This window comes from Rousettus aegyptiacus, unplaced genomic scaffold (genome assembly GCF_014176215.1).
Source record: "Rousettus aegyptiacus isolate mRouAeg1 unplaced genomic scaffold, mRouAeg1.p scaffold_m13_p_6, whole genome shotgun sequence".
Lineage (NCBI taxonomy): Eukaryota > Metazoa > Chordata > Mammalia > Chiroptera > Pteropodidae > Rousettus > Rousettus aegyptiacus.
This window is the reverse complement of record NW_023416309.1, coordinates 507,785-531,471: the sequence shown is the minus strand read 5'-3', so window position 1 is coordinate 531,471 and position 23,687 is coordinate 507,785. Positions and strand designations below refer to the sequence as shown.

Sequence of the window (23,687 nt, the reverse complement as noted above, 5' to 3'; positions counted from 1 at the left end):
TATGATTACCTTAGCTTACAGCATTCTCTTTCATGACTCCATGACTTTGCACATATGCCTATAATGCCCTTTCCCCAACTATATGCCTAGCGAATACCTGCTAGAGTAAAATGTTAAATTTACTCACTTCCTGTGCAGTCTTTCCTGCAAAGGTAAAGTGGATTGCTTTTTCTATAGGCTAATCACCATTGTTCCTTATTTATACCTTCACTGTTATATTTACTACACTATGTAATACAACAGGTCCTCAAACAACATTTCGTTCAATGTTGTTTTGTTATAACATTGATAAGATGCAATAGGAACCTAACTCTTGGTTATTATCAATTAGCCTATTAAAACTGGTTTCGTTACGTGTCATTTCACTTAAGAATACAGAACCTATCAACAACTTTAAGTGAGGACTTACTGTAATCATGTGTTTTAGTATCTGTCACCACCACTACACTGTAAGTATCTTAAAGATAGAGATGAGGTCTCCTTCATCTCTGTATCTCAAGTATAAAGGAGAGTCCCTGGCATATAGGAGACTAAAAATTTATTATTTATAAACTAAAAGAATAAATGTAGATAAAGAAAAATGGAAAAGCAAAGAGAGAAAACAGCATGAAGCAAAACAAAATATCCATTTATCATGTTATTTTCTCTATATTGGCATATTTCTATACCTTTCTGATTCAGCTGTCTTGATTCCTTTAGTGTCCATCCAACTAGTAATAGTCTTTTGTTTGAAAACTGTAAAAAAAAAACACAAAACAAAACAAAACAACAATGTATATGCATACATACCTTCAAAAAGAAAATACCTATAGCAGCATATATACATGTAGGACATTATGCTAGGTTCTGTGGGTTAAATGAAGATTAGTCACTCCTTTCCACACTTAAGCAATGGGAGATAATACAGAAACATAAATATAAATACATTTGGCACAGAGTAGAAAGTAACCAGCCTCTAAAAGAGTTGGTATCACATAATGAGTAAGAAATCCTGGACCTCCCACTGGATTCCTACATGACTTTGTGAGGGATCATTTCTCTGTATCTTAGATTCCTTATCTGTAGACATGTAAATTAATAGTAACTTTCCTGGGATTACAAGAAAGTATCAAAAGTCATATAAGAGCTGTAATTCCAGAATTCAAATCTAGAAAGTTCCCAGTCATGCACAATACATGTAGCCTGGAGGGCAAATCTGAAGGGCCGAGATGAAAGAGCCCATTTGCAGAAACCAGAGAGAAAGCTATTGGTCTATGTCAGTGGTTCCCAAACTATCTAAATCATCGGGAGGCTGGTAATAAATCCCAGAGCCACACTCAGATCTACTAAATCAGAGTCTACATGTATAATGATGGAGGAGGCGTGAGGAGCTACTATCTGCACTTTTTTCAAAAAGTGATTTTGATGATCAACTAGGTTCGAGAACTACTGACTAAGGACCAAAACTAATCCTTGTGAGAATTGAGAGTAAAAGTTGAGGAGAGTCATTACAGACTTCACAATCATAGAAGTTAAAGGTGACACTTAGTTTTAAGCCTGAGAGACTTGAAGGATGGTGACCACATTAAACAGAAATGTGAAAGATTAAGAGAACTGGATTTACGGGAAAAATATGTTTAGGTCAATTCTGAACATACTGAAATGAGATGTCAAAGAGATAACTAGATAGAAATGACCAGCAGCCAATAGCAAAAGTAGAACTGATGGCTCAGTTGAGGGAGATGCAACATGATGAGAGCCACAATTTATATAAGCATTAGAAATAAGCATGTTTTTGAAAGTCAATGTACTATATATAGATTAAATGTATGTAATATTTTAGTATAAAGAAACACAAAATCTTGAACATTCTCAGCTACTGTCTAAATTGCACTGTAAGAATCTAGGCCCCTTAAGTCATAGATTCATTCATTCTCATCTCCCTGTGTCACCTCAAACACGATACCATAAGCAAATAGACGCTGTCCCAAATATATGAAAAGCAACAGCTTATTTACCCTAATTGTGAGCCACATAATTTGTACCTTCCACAAAAAAAACTAACATTCCTACTAATAAAAATCTTTTAGTTTTCTTAAAAGTTTCTCTCAAAAATGTAAATACATATATTTGATATTTCTTGTTAAACACCACCACTTTAGCAATTTTGTTAAGTTAGCACTTCTACAGCAAATCAGGCTTCAGAGAAAAAAGTAGTTTAAGTTAGAAAGCAGTGAGAAGACTAACCACTTCATTCTGAGACTTTTTCTATAGTTCCATCTTCTCCATTTAATTTCATTATATCAAATACAGAAAGTATAGAAAATCCTCAAATTACAAACCAGCTATGAGCCAAAAAATGTTCATTTTTTGAGTCAATGTAAAATTTAAAACACTTTTTTCCATAAATGTAAGGATTAAATAGTATGCAATAGATAGGTTCCGGGAACACACATGAAACATAGTACTCCAATGACAAGTCTGTGGAACCTAAAGACTGCATACAGATCACTTCATAAAAAACTATGAAGTGTTTCAGTGTAGTTTAAAGGAGCAGTCTCTCCTGAAGTTCTAATACTGAGCCTGTATTCCCTCTCTAGCTTCAAGCTTCCTATTACCATTCCTAAACCTGAAACAGGATGAAGGAGAAAAGGCAACAGGTGAGGAACCAGTATTTCCTACTAATAAAACTTTCCTCAGTCCTTCTGAGGAACCCAGAGAAACGTGTGTCTAGTTTTCTTTCCAATACCAGTACTTCTGGCTTCCACAGGTTTCTTTTGAAACATAATCACAGGACTGTTTCAGTTTTATCCCTCTTATTCCTGAAGTAAGCATAAAATGATGCTCCCCAGGACTTCTGGGAATTTTCTTCTTTTAACTAGAAATAATCCCTGGAAACTAAAAGGGAGGCAACAGGAGGTAATGAAAAAGATAAAGACCTGGAGTCAAACAAGATCTTAGATTGAGATCTTTGCTCAATCACTTACTAGTACTTCATTTCTTTGAGCCTCTATTTTCTCACCTATAAAATGAGTTTACGATCCCTTCTTCCAAGGCTTATGTAGAGAAACTCAACAAATGAATTCTCTTCTAACACTTTCATCCAATCTCTTTTTTTCACTGATATCGGTTCTCCAACTTTATTCTGACTTTGCACCATTTCCACATAATTTCATTTGTAACATCACTCAGTAACCACCATGTTTCAATGAGCAAATCATTCAATTAGGTGTTATACATATAAGCAAAAGGCACACAAAATCAGTAAAATTCACCCGCATTTCAAAGGAACATCCCATCTCCACAAAAAGTGTCTTTCCTCCAGCAGCAGCAAGATAAGACATGGGAAGGATGGGGTGAGAGCAAAGATCAATGGACAGTAAGTTTTTGAGATGAGGAAAGAGGTCTGAAGATGCTTTTGACAGCATCGAGACTGAAAGAATAACAGGAGATAGGGGACAAGCTAGCTCTAGTCCCCCATTCACCAATACACTTGGATCATCTCTGGCATGGGGAGAGAAACTCTAGGCAGTTTTAACAGGCAGAAAAGGGGAGCTCGAGTAGCAATGCAACTAAATAAACCATTTCCCATCAGAATGTGAATAGCATGCTGAGTTCTGCCTACATGCAGGTTTGCAGATTTCAATCAATATGAGAAATAATCCGAGGCAGATGAATAATACAAAATTTAAGGATACTGAATAAATATCCACTTCCCTATCTCATCTACTTCTCCTATATATAAACTGACTATATATAAACATTTTAAATACCAAGGTCCTTAAAAAATTCCAAAATTTGAAACAAGTTTATGACACAAATTTAGACTTTGAACATTGTATTAATTGGTGTCCTGTGCCAGGTACACTGAAAATATTTACATAAACTACAGCTCAAGTATTGATCTGATTCCTCTTGTGTAGAAAATCTTTCTGCAGAAAATCAGAAGATACAACCCATGAAGACTGACTGCCCAACCATCATCTGCAACTAACTCCTCCTCCTTTATATGTGAATAAAAGTTAATGGATGACAAATTAGCCCATCACAGAATTCAGACATGATACCTAGAGGTCATCTTTATTTCCCTCTCCCCTCCACTCTCCTTCAAGTCCTCTGAAATCTACAACCCAAATCTTAAAACCACCTCCTACTCTCCATCTTCAAAACAACACTAACATTAAAAGAACAGGTACATCACTTATTGGACAACTGCACTTGTTTCTTGCAACTGGTCACCTTGTCTACAGTCTTGACTTTCTCTAACCCAGTGATTTACAAAATACAAATGACCATTTTTTAATGAAATAATTCAGACAACATAAAAATGTATCATACATAGTAAGGGTACTATTTCATGAAACATTTCTTATAAATATGGCATATTTACCAGTTTACATATTTTTCTTACTCTGTGTACCAGGTGAAATCTAAACTGGGTTGTAGTCAGAAAAGTCCAAAGGCCATTGCCTAAGCCATCTTTTCTAAAATATTAACCAAATGGTATAACCCTTCATAAAAGCTTTTTAGTGGTTCCCCCATTAACAAAAGAATAAAGTCCAAACGCCTTGAAATGGCACTTGTCTATAGTAAGCTCTTGTCTTCCTTCTCTGCCACATTTGTCACTGTCATTCTGTGCTCCAGTCCTACCACCTTTTACACATGCTATTCTCTCTTCCCATATAATCTGTTCTTTCTTTGATTTATACAACAAATTCTGCTCATCCTTCAATACTTAATTTAAGTCTGCTCCCCACTGCCTCTAAGTCCTGAGAGAACTTAGTGCACTATTCATTCACTTGAGGACTGCCTGACCTTTGTCCAGCCTATTCTCTAAAGCCAGGCTTTCCTTCTACTTCTCTGGCTGCTTCTCTTCAGTCTTCTTTTAAATGGTAGTGCTCCTAAAGTTTCTGTTCTTACTTAGGTTGCCTTTATTTACTCTACATGCTTTACATGATCTAATCTACTTCCATAGCATCAATTACATTTATACCAAGAACTCTCAAATCTATATTTACAGCACAGAAAAACTTTTTATGCTGTACAAACCCACATACCTCATTCTCTCCTGACTCCAACCACTTCTCCCTCTCCCTACTGGCCACAGCCAAGTATAAACCATCTTTATCTCCCACCTAGACTAACTCCTTAAGAAGTCTTGGGCCTGCACTTCTGTTCACTTTCAATCCATTCTCTATTTTCACATACCAGTCACAGGGACCTTCGGCCCCTCCCCCTGAAAAAATGATAAAGATATATATATTTGATCAAGCCACCCCCTTACAGAAAATCCTTTAATAGCTTTTCATTGCCCTTGAAGTTCAAAACCCTAAGCACTGCCTACATGTCCCCACATGATCTGATCTTTGCCTACCTCTCAGTCCCTTATCTCTCTTGACAATATGCATCGGCTGCTCTTCCTTACTTCCTCTTCATCTAGTTAACTCATCATTCTTCAGTCCTCAGACTAAGCATCTCATCTTCTAGATTATCTTTGATCCCACTAGATTAGGTACTCCCGACTCCCACCATGATGATCTGTCTGTCCCTCATCTATCAATACGTCCGTCACCCTTTATATTGGCTTCTGTAATTGTCTACCTCTCCTGATAAGTTTAGGGTATGAAAACAGGTCAAGTTATTCTCGTTCAACACTGTATGCGAGTCAAGTATAATGCCAGAGAAGACTAACAGCTTTGCACCCAGGGACCTGGAATCTGAACTGAGGAAATTGTGACTTTCTTTTTATCTGGCTTTCGATCAAGAGGCTGAAGCTTCACATACACAAACTTATGTTAATGGCTACGATAATTTCTCAGTCAAACCCAAGGAAAGCAAACAGGTGGAATTTCCTGCCATTTTCCTTCCCGTGAGTGATTGCTCATCAGGGTTTCTCACGCCATCAATCGCAACGGGAAAAATAAGTTCCCATTCCCCCCGATAGCCTTGGTGGCTCAGCAAGGGGACCTTATACTGGTGCACACTAGACCAGAAGGCAACTGGAGTCCCTGGGTTCTCAAAGATCAAAAAGAGGTTTGGGCCGAGACGAAGGACAAAGACCTTTATTTCCCCACGTACCAAGCGAGGTGGTGCTGCCTCTGTGCGGTCCCGCCCGCCCCGGGACGCAGCCTGACGAGGGTGGGACCCTGAACTGCACCGGAGCGTCCTTGGGATGGAGAACGCGTCTCTGCCTGCTGGGGAAGCTCGGGGCGTCTGAGGCGGCCGGCGGAGAAGTTGCAGAGGCACCCCAGCGAGGTCGTTTGGCGCAGGGCTCACAGCCGGGGCCTGCACTCATGCTGGGACCCGCAGCGAACAGTCCCCGGGCCGGCCCGGGCGGAGAGCCTCATTCACTAACCCTGAGGGGCGGACCGCGCCTCCTTCTCGGCGCCTCCAGGCACCATTCCCTCTTTGCCGCTGCCTGCTTCTGCAGTTGCTGCTCCGCCGCTCTCCCGAGCCAGGCCCTACCCAGTCGACTGCCTTCCCTCTTGCACAGGTATCCCGCCAGCCTCACGACGCGCCGCTCCGATTCTGGCTTGGTTCACTTTCCCACCACCGGAAAGCTGCCGTCAGGCGCTTCCGGCTTCCGGGGCCGTACACTGTCGCAAAGTGGAAGTGCGAGGTTTAGCGGGCACCGGTCCCCGGAAGGTCAGCGTGTGGAGGAGTCGGCGGTAATTCCCGTCTCCCCGCTGTTACTAAGGAGCAACAGCGGTATAGACGACCCCGGCCTGAGGCGGCGGTGAGAAACTGACGGGCAGTTTGCTGCGACACCATGGAGGGCGGCGGGGGAAGCGGCAACAAAACCACGGGAGGGCTCGCCGGCTTTTTCGGAGCCGGCGGAGCCGGTTACTCGCACGCGGATTTGGCTGGCGTCCCGCGTAAGTATCGGGCTTAGGTTGCGAACATTCCTTACTGATCCTTGCGACTACACCACAAGTCCAGCGTGCCCTGTCCCTCTACCCCTCCCCCCCCCTCATTTTTTTTGGCTGGCGTTCACAGCCTACATACAGTATCGGTGGTGGGGTTAGTGTGTCTGCACTGCTACTGTCAAGATTGAAACGAGTTTTTGAAGCCATGGATCCCCAAGAACCTCTCTGGTTGACCTGGACTCAGGAAACGTTGTATGTTTTCTTCCTTTTATATTCAAGCTTTGTGTCTATCTTTCTCTTCACACATTCCTGCGTGCTGGGCACTAGGTTAAGAGGAGAACGCAACTCTGCAGGTAAATGCACTTCAAATAGCGATTCTGTAGAAAACATTTTAGCTTGAAGTCGTATATTCTAAACCACGAAGTAGCCGTCAGATCACAACACCATATGTAGGCAAGAAAGCAATATGAGTCGAGACAGCTGTAGAACTGGTAAGTGAGCTGCACTTTAAAGGGCACAGACATGAAGAAAGAATTTTAGGAAAGGAAATAATGCAAGATGGAGGGTGCAGAAGCATGAAAACCATATCTGTGCCCTCTCCTCAATCCTATGAATATGTATTCCGGATCTTTCAGACTATGGGTCTTCTACTGGATGAACAGAACTTGAACTTAAAGATAGTAGGAAATTGAAGGATAAGTGCTGTATAAAACTATTTTCTTTTTTGAGAATTCCTGTGCTGTTTCTCTAGGTTCCTTATGTTCAACAAAAAAAGCCCTTTCAAGTTCCTACTGTCACGTGTGTCAAAAAAACGCAGTTAATTACAAATCTTAGGAGCTGCCTTAATATGGCAAAGCATTGTTACATTAATTTGATTAAGATTTGAAGGTAAAATGAGAGGTCAAGGGGTGAACACCATTGAGCACCTACAATGGGCCAGTGGCTTTTCTGAGTGCAGGACTACAGCAATTAAATTAAAAAAAAAAAAAAGAAAGAAAGATGGCTGCTGCTTTCATGAGAGTTTACTTATTGAAGTGAGCCATGTAACAAAAACATTTCAGTTAGTTATGAGTGTCTATAGGCAATAAAACAAGATCACGAAATGGTGATGGGAGCAGAAAGCCATTTTAGAATAGGTCAGACAAAGCTACTCAGAAGTATTGGCATTTGAGCTGTGACCTGAATATACTACAAATGCCAGGGAGGAGGCAAGTATACTAGGGAAAATGGCTAGTACAAATGTCCTTGGAAAAAAAACAACTTGGCATGTTTGAGAAACAGCTGTTAGGTCAATGTATCTATAGCCTTTCAAGGGACTTGGAGTGGTAGCAGATAATGAGATCATCAGGGCAAAGAATGGCAGCTGATGTGTTTTGTAAGCCATAGTAAGGAGTTTGAATTTGTATAAGTATAAATGACAGCTATTAAGGCTCAATTCCTTTTCTTAAATCACTTTAGTTGCTATGTAGAAAGTGAACTGAAGAGACTAGAGCAAGTGAGGAGACCAGTTAGGTAGGACATTGTTACTGTAGTCTTATTTGCAGTTTTTGTACAGTTGTGGAGCTCTTTTAGCAAAGTAGAAAGAAAGTAGCTTTATAATGGAGCTAGGCTATGCCTCCTGGTACGTTGATTATTTGATCCATGTTACTGCCAATATCATCTTTGCATGAGAGCCTCAGCCACCAGTGCAAGACCTGGTTTGGGATCGAGGACCCCAGGAGAAAGAACCCCAGAACTGCCAGATAAGAAGGAAAATATGGAAAAGTGGGAGAAAATTTCACATTCAGTAAGCCTGTAAATCAAAATTTCAAGACACGTAAAACAAAAGCAGAATTAACATGAAATAACTTTAACATTTTTGTTGTAATATGATGCTTTGTTTTCTCTGTAGTGACTGGTATGAACCCTCTGTCACCTTATTTAAATGTGGATCCACGATATCTTGTGCAGGTAAGATTAAGACTAGGCCTTTTATAATTTTACTGGTGAGATGCTTTAACTTCCCATTAAAAACATTTTAAATGCCAGATATTTTTGGAGGCACCAAGTTTCTCATATATGTTTACCCTTTTTTTCTCACAAACTGGCGATTTGGCTTGCATTTCTCTCTAACACTAGTCGATTAAATCCCTTTAAAGGGTTTGGGATTTGGTTCTTTTCCATTTTCTAAAATTATGATAAAATACACTAACATAAAATTTACCATCTTAAATCATTAAGTGTACTGTTCAGTGTTACAAAATACATTTGTAATATTGTACAGCTATTACCACCTACTATATCCATAACTACTATATTCATAACCCCATATAACTGAAACTATACAGTCACCCCACCCTTACCCATGGTTTTGCTTTTGGTCCTTTCAGTTACCTGTGGTCAACCATGCTCTGAAAATATAAAATGGAAAATTCATAAATTTTAAATTGTATATTAATCATATTGTGCTTATAGTGGTATTTTTCAACCTAAGATTCTTAGGTGAGCTTCAAGGGGTTCAAATTTCGTGTATGCATTTACTGGAAAGAGGGTTTATAGCTTTCTAAGATTAACAAAGGAATAATTATTAAGAAGATAATTTTATTCTTGCATAACTGAACCAAACTGCTGTGCTTTTATAGTTTTTTTTAATGAACATTTGGCCTTATAGTAAAATTTTGCTTATAAATAGTAGCTACAGAATCAAAGTTATTTTTTCTTTCCAGACTTTGATTCTATCAACTGTTACTTCTCATAGCTTTCAGTTTACTTTTCTCTAGAGGTGTTCTTCCTAAACTCTGTTGCACTATTGCTTCAAATTTATCATTAAATAAGGCAAATTATGTACAGTCTGTCAAACTTACATTGAAAAACACAGTTTGGAGCAAGAATCCCTCAACTAATTTATCCTAACAACACATGAGCATAACAATATATGTTATATATTTCATTTCACTTTGATTTAGGTGTTGCTATTGCAGAAAGTTTTGTTTGAGCATAGTTGACTTTTAGTTTTACTTCCTGAGAAAAACTACCTCAACAAATTTAAAAACTTCAAAGTACTCTGTCTTGAGGGGAGCTCAGCATAGTTTTCATTTTATCCCTTTAGGATACAGATGAGTTTATTTTACCAACTGGAGCTAATAAAACTCGGGGCAGATTTGAACTGGCCTTCTTTACCATTGGAGGATGTTGTATGACAGGTGGGTATAATACTTACTTTTTAAGCGTCCTCAATCCAAGAAGTCAAAGATGTTTATAATCAAAAGCAATTTGAATATTGCTTCCACTATTGTTTTAAGAATCATTAACATTTTTCATATTTTTTTATTAAATAAGAAAAAAAATCAGAAGCACAGTTTTTTTTATATATATAAAATTGTATTATTTGGATGAATTGTTACTGTGATTTACTAGGGGCTGCATTTGGGGCAATGAATGGTCTACGGCTAGGATTGAAGGAAACCCAGAACATGGCCTGGTCCAAACCAAGAAACGTACAGTAAGTCTCATGTAATCATCTGATGTAGTGATGTTTGAATATTAACCTCTCCTCTGTTGGCTTGATGAGCACAGCGTTAAGATTTTAAATATTTAGAGTACTGATATACTTTTCGGTCATTTTATTATTTTTTTAACTCAAGGAATGAAAGAATCAGGTTACTGAGTCGTAAGTGTTTGAAAGGAGTGATTTTTGAGTCAGTGTCCTTCAGTCAGCTGGTGCTACCCCAATCGAACTTCTCAGCTGTCCCATTCTCAGGCAAATACATTATTCGGATTGTTCAGGAGCATGCCATAGGAAATGGTAGTGAAGAAATAAGTACATAAGAGTGATTGCCAGATCTGCTATTATTTGTCTTTTGACTTGAACTTAAACTTTACACTCCATTTCTGAAATGGAAACCTGCAGAAAGTTTAAATGAAACTCCTAGAACTTAGAGATTGTTTCAAAAAGAGTAAGACAGTCTTCGAGGAAATTGATTTGCAGAGAAGGGAAAGTGTAATTAAAAAGGTCGGAAAGTGTATATAATGCATATCTTCATCCTGCTTAAGAAATAAACATGATCAGTCCCTGTTGGTATGCTCTTAGTAATATGTTGTTTAGTTTTGCATGTTTTTATACTTTATATGAGTGGAATCACAGTACGTCTTTGATGGCTCATGGTTTTGTTTTAGGACATTTTAAACTACATCTTCATTGTTTGTTGTTTAACCAGCAGATGGCAGCAGGTGTGTTAAAATTAGACCTTGGGAATCCTGAAGGCAATGTTAAGTTTTCCATATTGTCACTATGTGAAAGCGCTTGCTTTACTAGCCCAGATCCTTGAGTATTCTTACATTTATGTTCTTAATATTTTTCCTTTCCTGTAGTAATTTTTTTACTTTTTGTATTATGGAGAATTTTGAATATAAACAAAAATAGACAAAATAGTACAGCATACACGTATGAACCATAACCCATCATCAACATCTATCAACCAGAATCAATGTGTCCCATCTCCTTCCTGTCTTCCATATTATTCTGAAACAAGTCCCCAATGTTATATCTTTAAATACCAATTTGAAAGTGTGGAAGGTCTTCTAAAAAAGATAACCTTTGTTTCTTAAAACAGTAATGGTTATTAATTTTTTGGAGAATGAAATTGGTGTACAATTTTTTAAAATTTTTATGTCGTTTTTTTTCTATATAATCATTCTGATCTTCCTAGATAGGAAGACAACATTTAAAAATGGAAAGAAGATAGGGTTTGGGGCCAGACAGATCTATATAGCTTTAAAGTCTAGTTTTATTACTTACTGGTTTTGATCTTGGGTAAGCTTTCTATACTCTCTGCCTTTCAAGGTTGTTGAGAGATGATTAAAGTGAAAAGTAGGTAAAGGCCCAGTAAATGGAGGTATGTTGCATCCCAAAGAATTTTACCGATATATAGTGCTATCAACAATACAAGAATGAAAATTAGTTTTAAAAGCTTGTTAAAAATGAAAAAACGTGTTGAACTTAACATAGTAAATATGTAACATAATTGGAAACAATATACTTCATAAACAACCTTTTAGAGGTAATAAAATTTTTATTATTGAGCATTAATTTAAATGAATTAAATGAGTTCTTTTTCTGTTTGTTACTGTAATTCCATAGTCTCCAGCAGTAGTCAGCCATCTGGACAGAACCATTCCTGTGATGGTGTTACACTGCTGGAAGAGGAATGTCTTGTCTTCTTCCTCCAGTGGCCTCTGTCACTGTTCTGGTGGCGTCTGACACTGGTGCAAGGCAGAACTATGCTTCCTTAAGAGTTGGCTAAGCATTCACTTTGGCTGCTTAGTTCTAGTCTGGAAGCAGACACAGGGTATGCTTTTTTGTGTATTCTAGTTTGCTTTCTTCCTCTCTTTGAGTATTTATTTTTAACACTACTTTATATTCTCTAATACTTTATATTCTCCATACTTTAAATCTAGTTATTATTCAAAATATATACTCCCCCCCCCAAAAAAAAAATAGAACTTAATAATCGTAAGCTAGTTCATTGGTTATAATGACTTTTTTTACACAGATCAATTTCTGTAAACTTTACAAAATATATTGCAAGCTGTCATTCAAAGCCTTTATATGGTTGATATGTATTTAATAATTATAAAAATATACAAGAATCTTTCTTACTCATTTCCCAAAAAGATTGGAGATTTCAACCTACCTTCATGTATTTTTCTATAAAACAAAAGCCAGTCTTAACTGAACTCTGAGGACGTGTTAAGTTTTTAAATTAAGGAACCTTTGGGCATTGGGTTTATATTTTTTAAATAGCTGCAATTATGGTTTTTCAAATTACTAGAGAAATATTGATTCTAAATACGGATTCTTTCTGTTTCTGCCCTTGTAGGATTTTGAACATGGTGACCAGGCAAGGGGCACTTTGGGCTAATACTCTAGGTTCTCTGGGTAAGTTGAGATTTCACTTGATAATAAATTATTAATGCAAAGAAAGAATGTACACATAACATGAATAATTTGATCAAAATTCTGGTCCACTCGAGTAGTGCAGATGCTACTTAAGATTATAAACTACACAACAAAATAATGCCAGGTGCTAATACCATCTTGAGTACTATTTCTGAATATTTTAAACATTTTTAAATACTAAATATTCTTCTGCCCAAGCAAGATACCAAATAAAATTGTGTTTTAACTAAATTAAATTCAAATAATTTAGGTCCAGAGCAAATGGCTTTGTATGTTAAAAAGGGTCAAAGTCCTGTAGTTAGATATGATCGGTTAATCTAGCCATCTTGCTATGTTTTTCTAATAGCCCATTCATCATTCTGTTTATCTGAGTAGATTTCCTAGACTTAAGTTCCAGTGTTGCAGTAGGGCCTTTGTAGATAATGAAAACATTTCTAAGATAATGAAAGCAGTTCTAAGCAATGGGTGATTTAGTAGTGGTTAGTCAGGGCCAAATGGTTTTATACTATATTGTGTGTGAATGATTGACTCTTTTGATTACTCACGACTTAAACCTGCTCGAGGCACTTAGAACCTAACATCCAAGGTTTTCCTTATAACTTAGTTGAAAGTCTGAAAATCATTTAAATGTGGCAAATTAAGTAAGGAATGGGCATTTTGATGGGCATTTATTTGTTGCCAGGCTTTTGCTATTTATCACCGAAAACTAGAAGAAGCCCTTGTTGACACAATAAGCTCCTAGCTTTGTCATGGGATTTGGAAGTAGTACGTTTTCACTCTGTAAAGTCAGACTCATATTTGGGATCCTCCTAATGGCCACCTCCATATGCCACTCATGCTCCAGTTGCCTCCACCCCCATACATAGTCCCCTTCCTTTCTTCCTGTTTGATTGCTTATTTACCTAGAGTGATCGGCCATTCTGTTCTGCCCAAGACTCTTAGTTTTAGCACTGTATGTTTTGTGTTCCAGGAAACCCTCTGTCCTGAGCAGATAGGGATAGCCAGTCACCTGGCGTGTTCCCTTTGCAATATTATTAATCATAGTGTTCTGCCCAAGTTCAGTTTTAGTTAAATAAGTTGAAATAAGAAGAACTTTTGTAAAACTATAAAAACATCACAACAGAGGAGTTGTAAGCCTGAGAGCTTTGTATAATGTTTAGGGGTCAAATGTGGCAATTTTCAAAGAGGGTAAGGAAAAATAATGCATTCATGGCTGGTAGTAATCTTTATAGGCATAGGAGAAGAAGGGTGGGTTAGAGGAAGATCTTGTTAAAACTAAATAGTGCCATTATTATAGTATTTACAAGTGCAAAGACCATACCTCACCTTTCTTTGTTGTATTTTTCTTAAAATAGAAGTAGATATGTTTTGTTTTTGTTTCTAAATCCAAAGTACAGCTATTATAAATAAAAGTGAAAATTAAGATTCTTCCTGGGACTCCCCAGTGGTACTTTCTACTATTTGTTTCTTCTGAATCTTTCCAAACTTCTTTTTTACATAAGTAGGGTTGTACACATCTGCCTGCTTTACATATTAGTAAATGTAGCTCTTACTCTTTTTTATTATTTTAAGTGAGTATGTAGTATCCCATTATATGGAAAGTCTGTTTCTGCATCAATCCCCCTTTAATGGGCATTTATTTGTTGCCAGGCTTTTGATATACAATGTTTGAGCGATATATCTTTGAATACCTACAGAGTGATGTCTGTAGGATACACTTATCTAAATATAATTGTCATACTGACTTTCAGTCACTTTTTTATTACTGATCAGTTCTATTTTCCCTGTAGCTTTACTCTATAGTGCATTTGGTGTCATCATTGAGAAAACACGAGGTGCTGAAGATGACCTCAATACAGTAGCAGCTGGAACTATGACGGGCATGTTGTATAAATGTACAGGTACTGTTGGAGAGCTGTCTCTTAATACACTTGAAATACGCTTTTTATCCATAGTTTTCAAAGGAAACTCTACTATACTTTTTTGTTTTGCTTTTGCAGTGTAACCTAGTGTTTTCTGAAACTTTGTGGTTGTTTTGGTTTTGTTTTTGATTTTTTGGGGAGTGTAAACTACACATAATATAAAATTGACCATTCGAATCATTTATATCAAGTATATTTACATTGTTAGGCAACCAATCTCCAGAACTTTTCTTCATCTTGCAAAACTGAAACTCTACCCATTAAACAATGTTCCATTTCTTGCTTCCTTCAGCCCCTGGCAACCACCATTCTGCTTTCTCTCTCTATGAAATTGACTACTTTAGGTATCTCATGTAAGTGGAATCATAGAGTCTTTGTCTTTTTGTGACCAGCTTATTTCATTTAGCTTAACGTCCCCAAGGTTTATCCATGTTGTAGCATGTGTCACAATTTCTTTTCTTTCTAAGACTAATAGTACTCTGTTGTACATACATGTGCATTTTGTTTCTCTGTGTCTCTATGGACACTTAGGTTGCTTCCCCTTTGGCTACTGTGAATAATACTGTTATGAATGAACATAAGTAAACTAATACCATTCAGTTTTGAAAAAAATAATCAGAGCTCTAAGAATTGAACCAAAACGATCAGGGTGAAGATCAAATATCAGATTCTCCTCTAAAATGGAAAGAAAATTAACATTCACTGAGTTATGATTGTACTTTTAGCAATAAGCACTTAATATAACTTGTTTCATATAAAACTCTATGAAGTGATAATCACACCCCAATGTTATAGATGAACACACTATTAAGACTTTTTTCAAAATGTCATGTAACTAGTGACAGCTCCACATTTTTCATCATATTTCTGTTTTAAATGATTTAATTCAACTGCATACGTCCCATATGCCTGCCTCTGAAAAGTATTTGATTGCTTTATTATGTATTAGACATTGATTAATTCTGTTTTTTAGTAAGTCATCTATCATTTATATCAGGTAGCATTTTTGCTTCATTTTTACTAGAAATGAGAAGTCTCCATAGTAGGTCCATATTCCTGACATATATGAGAGTAAGAGGCTTTTTCTATATTGAAAATAGATTGCATTTGGAATTTTATCCCTAAGAGATCACAAAACTTCTAGCAGCGCATTTGGGTATGTTTACAAACAGAGCTCCTAGGTAGAATAAAATGGTAAATACCTTTTCTGTCCATGAAAATGTTACTTTGGTATAGAAAAACCTTACTAAAACCCAAAAATACTTTCACATTGAAAATCTATAGAGTCAGACAAAAGAATTTAAAACTTTAATTGGCAGCACAAGGGTGACACTTAGCCAGGAAGAGTTTAATTGTCCCAAACTATGTTTAAAAAGATCAAATTAATATTTAAAAACCAGATTTCACACAAAAATCTGGAATTCAAGCTTCTTTTGAATAAATGAAAAACACCAAGCTCACATTGCATGGTGGCAAATGGCTGGAGCTGAGTGGGAGCTGAGTGGGAGTGCCCACCCCAGTGGATGGGCACTGAAGTTCTAGCTCAATCTCCACCATTCCGTTTTCTTAGGGTAAGCCATTGTGGCATTTCTTGTATTAAGAGCAGTCCTGGATATAAGAAGGTTCTGAATTACCGAATTTAAGACATTATGCATATTTAAAAGACAGAAAGGAAAAGGCCGAACACTCAATATCATCAAAAGAAATGGGAGCCTATATAACAAGGAATTTTTTGCAGGATATAGCATTTATGGCACAGCCTGGGACATTTCCAACATAAGTTACGGAACAGAAAGTCCTTGGCTAAGCAGAGATAAAAAGCAAAAAGAATATCCATTAATTCTGTGTCTGGTGACAAGTGGATTGCAGTTTTCATTGCAGTTGTGGAACACAGAGGAAGTAAATAATCTCATGACTCAGATTCCAGCTTCACAGTTCCTAGCTCAGCATATCAAAATCAGCCTAACAAAAGCAATTCAGTGTCTTTTATTGATTTCTGGTTAGGAATAAACTTAAGACAAAGCACAGAATTATAAATTTTGTATAGCAGGAATACAAATATAACTTCTATTTCCGGATTTGGAAAAGAGTTTAGGCACTCTTAGTCTAGAGCTAGCATAAACTTTTGAGGAATAATAAAGTTTTCATTCAGGGAATGGCTAATTCCTACTGACCTAAAATCTTTCCAATCCTCAATGTACTCTTAAAAAATAGATTTTTTTTTTTTTTTTTTTTAAGAAAAGTTTAGAATAAAAGCAGTCTGACTCAGGTATGCAGCTACTTTAGTAGAAAGAAAAGTCATTAGGAAAACTACATAAGAAAATGAATAGCTGTCCATTTTAACCAAAAAATTAAACCAAAAAGGAGTTAATTTTTAAAGTAATAATTCTGATGGTGTGATTTTAGTTCAGGCCTAATGCTTACTTAACGAACTATATAAATATTTTCAAGAAGGTGTGAAATGTCATTATTCTATTTCCTCGGGCATATGAAAATCTGTTTAATAATTACCGGTGTTCTACCAGAACAAGACCAGCGGTAGTTTTATCATCCTTAGGAATGTTTAAGAGGCCTGATCACTTATCTTCAGAAAATAAGGCCTCAGAAACCAGGACATGGGTGCTCCCTTCCCACTTGCAGAAAATTCCTGACCTGCTAATCCTATTCCTTCTATAAGGAAGTCAGTCATCTTATAAAAGAAAACTAAATAAAAGTAAAAAGATATACAAATCCAGTTTATCAAATTAAGCATTTATGATCAGGGTTATTGTTAAAAGGTATTATTTATCCATGAATGCCAGACCTTCAAAATTAAATTTTATATGCTGAAAGGAATTTCTTGATAACTTTATTTCTATTACTGGCATCAACATTCTTCTAGTAAATAAAAATGCATGTAATGTATATAATATGCAAGGAACTAATTGTCATAGTGTATAAAACATTTCAACAAATCACTTACACCAGTAACCCCCCAAAAATGGAGTAGGAATATGACAAAACACTTGAGGAAAATACAAATGACTATTAAACAGCAGAAGTTGCTCAATCTCCAGGCAACTAGGAAAAAAAAACAACACATTGATATAATATTTTTCACCAACTGGCTTAAAGTGATAGTCATGACACAATATTGGCAAAAGGTAAGCAAATACTTTGAAAGGCAATTTGACATTATTAATATTTTATGTAAATCCTTTTGCTCAAGTAATCTCACATTTAGCAATTTATTTTACAGCAAACTAAGGCATACATGCGAAATTACATGTACAAGGTGTTTGAGATAACTTCAAGGAGAAGGTGATATTTTGAACAAAGACAGATGAGGCAGCTTGTGAGTTGGATGTCTGGAGGGAGTGAGTTAGGTAAAGGTAACAGCAAGAACAAAGCCCCTGAGTGGGAGTTCAAAGACAGTGGGAAGAGTACTAGAATCTGGAGTCATAAAAGTGGCAAGGGGCCAAATCATGGAAAAGATAGAGTTTTGTAGGCCATTGTAAAGAATTTGGCTTAAGTGGACATCGGTTAATTCTTACCTTCTAAAGACGAGCATTTCCATTTACGTATAAGCCTTAAATTGTTTATCGTCACTTCCAGAGTTAAACTTTCACCTTTCTTCTGAGTATAGCATGTATACCAGGAGATGTTCACTCAGGATTGATAAACCCTCTGAAACTTCCATAAGATTTTCAAAGGGACCCGGGATACTCCCTACCACCCGCAGAAAGGCAACCACCAAAAAGACTAAGAATCTGCTGAAAAATAGTCCTAAAAGGACACAGTAATGTGGGGAGTGAGAAACAACCGAGATATATTTGTTCATTTAGTCTTACATGGAAGATCTGGGATCGCAAGGAAAAAAAGATGGATGGGGGCAGTGATGAGGGAAGCCCAGCAAAGTTAGCTGCTGTGCTGTTCAAAGGCACACATTGCTTCCACTATGTAACAAAACAAAGAAAAAACAAGGAAATAGGAAACAGCCTTCTAGTGACCCAGTCACCTTAATTTCTACCTTTCTCTCATCATACTCTCATTTCATCATTTGTGAAGTTCATCACCTTTCACCTGAGTTGAGACCCTTATCACACACCCTTAACTTCAACAGTATTTTTCATTGACCATTTTTGACTTTAGGCTTCTACCTCAATTCTATCTTATCTACTCACTGTTTCTAGCTTAATATTACTCAAGGATGGTTTTCATTTTAATACTCCTGCCCAGAAACCTTTGGTGACACACTGCCTTTCAACCTAAATTTAAACTTCTCACCTAGTCTTTCATGCTGTGATCCTCTTTCCAAACTTTTCTCCCATGCCTCCCTTATTCATATGGCCAAACTGATAAATTTGAAATTCAGTACATCCTTAAGCCCCAACTCAGCTGTTTATTAACCAGTTTCAAGAAATTTCCCTGATTTCTCTTTTCACTATCCTGGAGGCAATTTGTTATGATGAGAAAGACAGTGGCCTTTGGATCAGACTGGGTTTGACAAGCACTAGATTATTAAAAAGCTGTGTGAACAAGACAGTAACTTGTCTGAATGTCAGTTTCTTTGTCTATAAAACAAGGGTGACCTCTATTCTCTTCATAGACTTGTAAATGAGATAACCTATGTAAATCAAGTGTCCTTCTTTCTGCCATAAGCACATTTTGTATAATTCTTGTAAGACTTAACACAGTTTTCCTAGTAGGAAGTCAATAGACAATATCTAAGTTTGAAAAATCTAGAAATAACAGAATAATGTTCATTAAAAGAAATGTGAAAGTAAAGAGCAAAGAATTAAAGTTAATTGCCTTTGGGAACTGGGAATTAGAGTTAGGATGGGGATTGCACCAGACTTTTGAGCAGCACTAAAATCTTTTAATACTATCTTGACTTTAAAAATTATGTATGTGGGCTACTTTGATAAAAAATAAAAATTAAAAGTTAGCAAAGATGTATCAACATAATAAAAATTAAATTAGGCATTAGGCTGGGACTGGGAAGAAGTGGGAAATTATTGTTTCATTGGGTACAAAGTTCCAGTTTTAGTAGATGAAAAAGGTTCAGGATGAATGGTGGTGATAGTACCACAGCAATGCCAGTGTACTTAATGCTACTGAACCGTACACTTAAAAAATGGTAAACTGTATGTGTATTTTACCACAATTTTTAAAAACAAGCAACAAAAATTTTTGAAGTTAATTATTGCAAAAAATTTTGAGTGGTTTTTAAGTAAGGCCATTCATCTAAAGCAGGGGTTACCAGCCCTTGCTGGCCAGATGCCTGTTCACTGTCTGCAGGCTAAGAATGGTTTACATTTTTTAAGTTACATTTTAAATGGTTATATAAGTACCTCCATAATAGGTTTTGGTCCCTCAAAGCCTGAAATACTGATTTTTCTGGCCATTTTAAGAAAAATTTGCTGAGTAATTGTTAATTCAGTGTGTATTCTCTGCCACTAACCAGCTCTCTGCCCCACAAACAAGGCATTTCAATACTCTGGGCTTCATTTCTCCATGTTTAGAAAAAGTAATATTTGCCCTTTCTGGAAGAGTCTGTGTGAGGATTGAAAAGATAAACCTGTGAAACACACGTCTCACATTTGTTGTGCTTTACAGAGACTGACCATTGGTCTTATTTGGTTACTCTGTGTTCAAAGTGGGTGTATTTGCTAATCAACTTCCTGTGCTTAGTTAAGGAGTTGTTTCATTACAGAAAGCCTAAAGCCAAGGTCCTCAAATTTTAACAGATCAACTAGTTGGAAAACCCTGGAGTTAATGGAAAGAGTTAAAACTAAAATATGGCTGATATGTGATAAAAGGCTACCCTTGAGTCAGGATTAACTGTCTTAGTAAATCAAATACTGCATATTTTTGGTGTCTTCTTGCTGGAAATAACTTTCCTAGCCTTCTAAAAGTAACTTGAGTTTGTTTCATTTTGGTCAGAAAGTAGAAAGCTTTCTGGGAAATAAGTTGTTACTAATGAACACTGATGTCCCAAAGATCTGAAAGCCTCATAGTTCCCAGTTTCATTTTGTTATCCCAGTGCCTATGCCTAGGAGGCCTATTATTTGATAGCTGAAAACTAGTGTGAAAATCCTTCCAAAAGGGTCAAGTATAATACATGTTCTTAGGACACTCAAAGCAAAGGACCAACCAACAGAAACGTTTTGCAGCTATTTCCAAACCAATAGGCAGACTTCAGAGTCCTGTAGATCAGTAATTTACTAAAGGCCCAGGTGAGTTGGTCTGAAGTTGAATGTTTTATTCCAGGAAACAGTATCTAAAAAAACAGTGTACTTTCAATTACATACCTGCCATCATTTTCCTAATAAACAGCAGTGAGGCCACCTTAGCTTTTGCTTTGTTGATTCAGAATAGGTTAGAGTATTAAATTTTTGTAACCTGATTGAAAGAACCCTCATTATACTCAAAGGGTAGGTCTTACTGAGCCATAGTAATGCTATTGCAGATAGCTTAGCATTTATTCTGTACTTCATAGTTTATTTTTACCATTTTAGGAATTTGGTCTAATTATAGTTTACTTTCTGCCCATACAACTTTTTGTTGACTTACTGGTCAAAGATATGAGGTAGATCCTTATGAAATTGAGCAGACTGTTTTAAATTAACTGATTGAGGATACATTGCTTTTATAATGTCTCAACCACATTGACTACAGTTGCAAATTCAACTGCCTTGCCTAGTCTATGGCAAGGTGATAAAGAGATGATGTCAATTTCAAGGAGATATCTCCCATTTACTTTAAATACTTTTAATGTTTCTGATCCCCCTCCCACATATTTGACAGAAACTGCATACATCATCTATGTATAACTGTTTGTGTCTGTTTAAGAAAGATAATTAGGGCATTTCATAGTGGAAGCCTAAGCAGGTCAGCTATCAGAACTCTTCAGACTAGAGAGGCTCCTGGAAGGATTGGCCCTTTATTCTATCAGCTGAAGCCACCTGGCAGGACAGTCATTGGAGAAATGGTTGGTCTGAAGTGTTTTAACTAGGCAACATCACTGAATTTCACAAAATTTACTGATTTTTTAAAACAGTAATTTAAAACATCTAACTTAAGTCTGCTCAGTTTAATAAGGATCTACTGGTTTATAACGAAAAGGCCCCTAGTAAGGTAACCACTGGACCACAGCGCCATTTTACCTTTTAATACTCACTCATAGGTACAATGTAGGCTGTCTGGTTTATAGTCTGTACTTATGAAACTCTTAAGAGAAACCAGACACTTCTTAAAAGCTTCTTTGGGTACCCCCATTCCTCTTATTAGACTTGGGAACCATTTTAAGTTAACTGATTAAACATTTTTGTTTCTGCATTTCAAATAAAATATCTATTGCTCATCGTTTTCCACATGAAAAATTTTTTCATTAAGCAAAAATAGTTGTCTAATCATTGAATATTTTTCAACTATTTGGATGATTCTAAGTGCCTTATTGCTCATTAGTTGTAGATTGCTGCACCTCACTTAAAGCTTGATTATAGCCATCTTATCAGCACTACTTCTTGAGTCTTCAAAGTTAGTAGTTGCAGGACCTGTGCAGAGGCCAAAAGCTGCTTTCAAAGAGGGTGTCTCCTTATTTATATTATTGCCTTAAATCAATTGACAGTGCCAGTGAAATCTAAACCAGGGGTCCCCAACCCTTAGGCCACAGACTGGTATCCATCCTTGGCCTCTTAGGAATGTGGCTACACAGCCGAAGGTGAGCAGTGGACCAGCAAACAAAGCTTCATCTGTATTTGCAGCCACTCCCCAATGCTAGCATTACCGCCTCAGCTTCAACTCACATCACCAAGCATTTGAGTCTCCTAAGAGCACTGATCCCTGTTGCCAAAAAGGTTGGAGATCGCTGGTCTTAACTATATGACTAGCAGGAAATTATTGATCTGGTTGAGATTTCAATGAGCATAAGATATTTTCTAAGTGTTATAGGAACAAGTCAGATTGAGAAATATCAAAAAATTGTTAAGTATACTGAAAGTTTAAAAAAAAAGGTTTTAAATATGAAAATTGTATAAACAAGTGATTCAGAGAATTTATCTCCTGAACTTGTCTTGGTTTCGGATATTACATTTAAAACTTTGATTCTCCTGTTTGGGATGATTTATTTATATACACGAATGTATGTCTCAATTTTATGAGACTCATTTAATCCTCTGATGCTAGGACATTTGCAATACAAATCTTTTCTTGTCCTCCCTCCCCTAGGTGGTCTTCGAGGGGTAGCACGAGGTGGCCTAGCAGGACTAACACTTACTAGCCTCTATGCATTATATAATAACTGGGAGCACATGAAAGGCTCCTTACTCCAACAGTCACTCTGAAGATTTTGCCAACCTGTGAATGGAGGACACTAGTAGTTATACAGATCAATTAATGTCAGTATGAAGTTTTTCTCTCTTCTGCCTACAATTAGTTTGAAAATTTGTGGCGATTCCGATTTGCTGTGAAGATGATGGATGGTTGACCAGGACTGGCTCTCCTTCCAGCCATTAATGAGTTGAAGCCAAAACCTTTTGGTGACCGAATAATGTGGTTCTCTTCTTGGAAGATCTTGCACCTGTTCTCTCCTACTCCCTGAAGTGGGAAACCACTTATTCTCATAATTCAGGTCATGCTCGTCAATACTGTATCACCACATTTGTTCATTTAATGATCCAAAACTCTACTGCTCTGTATTCCCAATAAAGAAAACAGAACCAAAGTCAACTCCAATGTAAACATAGTAGATGTCTCCATTTAAAAGAATCTTTCTGAGTAGAAAATGGTATATTTTTTGCCTCAACTAATCTAAAACATGTTTTCAATGTTTAAAATGAAGGGCTATGGCAGCATTAACAGCTAGGTTAAGATTTTTCTCCAACAGATCTGCCAAAAATCCTCAAGAGATTTCAGATTAACCATTATACCATTAGTGTGCTAGAACAATCTGTCCAACAATCATGCTTAATACTGTGTATGTTAACTCATCTCTTTACT

The 23,687-nt window shown here is 36.8% G+C and overlaps 2 protein-coding genes and 1 non-coding gene across 6 annotated transcripts in view; 2 read left to right on the top strand and 1 right to left on the bottom strand.

The window, feature by feature from the left end:
* PARG (poly(ADP-ribose) glycohydrolase) overlaps positions 1-6,572 on the bottom strand; it is a 115,233-nt gene extending 108,661 nt beyond the window's left edge. The window contains exons 1-2 of one of the 3 annotated variants that reach the window (XM_016140947.2): positions 6,058-6,572; positions 669-735 (exon numbers count right to left, since the gene is read on the bottom strand). In XM_016140947.2, the coding sequence (XP_015996433.2) occupies positions 669-735; positions 6,058-6,274 (284 nt within the window). In that variant the 5' untranslated portion in view covers positions 6,275-6,572. The remainder of the gene's footprint in view (positions 1-668; positions 736-6,057) is intronic. The other 2 variants (XM_036223548.1, XM_016140948.2) reach the window with 2 other exon arrangements.
* A 38-nt stretch (positions 6,573-6,610) lies between these two features.
* On the top strand, positions 6,611-23,429 carry LOC107508919 (mitochondrial import inner membrane translocase subunit Tim23). Of its 2 annotated transcripts, none has more exons than XM_016140957.2 (7): positions 6,611-6,854; positions 8,737-8,795; positions 9,934-10,027; positions 10,242-10,326; positions 12,704-12,762; positions 14,574-14,684; positions 22,917-23,429. In XM_016140957.2, exons 1-7 carry the CDS (start codon positions 6,749-6,751, stop codon positions 23,030-23,032), a joined length of 630 nt encoding a protein of 209 aa, XP_015996443.1. In that variant the 5' UTR covers positions 6,611-6,748; the 3' UTR covers positions 23,033-23,429. The 2 variants fall into 2 exon arrangements, with proteins under 2 accessions (XP_015996443.1, XP_015996444.1); XM_016140958.2 differs by lacking the exon at positions 6,611-6,854 and adding an exon at positions 6,907-8,631.
* LOC118604423 lies at positions 11,967-12,170 on the top strand. Its single transcript, XR_004951731.1, has one exon. It is a non-coding gene; the product is annotated as a small nucleolar RNA SNORA74 (small nucleolar RNA).
* Positions 23,430-23,687: the final 258 nt, after the last annotated feature.

Bases quoted from the DNA above. Each gene is read 5' to 3' on its own strand.
- LOC107508919 (XM_016140957.2), top strand. From the start codon at position 6,749: ATGGAGGGCGGCGGGGGAAGCGGCAACAAAACCACGGGAGGGCTCGCC. The intron at 10,028-10,241 runs GTGGGTATAATA...GTGATTTACTAG, and splicing joins TGGAGGATGTTGTATGACAG to GGGCTGCATTTGGGGCAATG. The intron at 12,763-14,573 runs GTAAGTTGAGAT...TTTTCCCTGTAG, and splicing joins TAATACTCTAGGTTCTCTGG to CTTTACTCTATAGTGCATTT.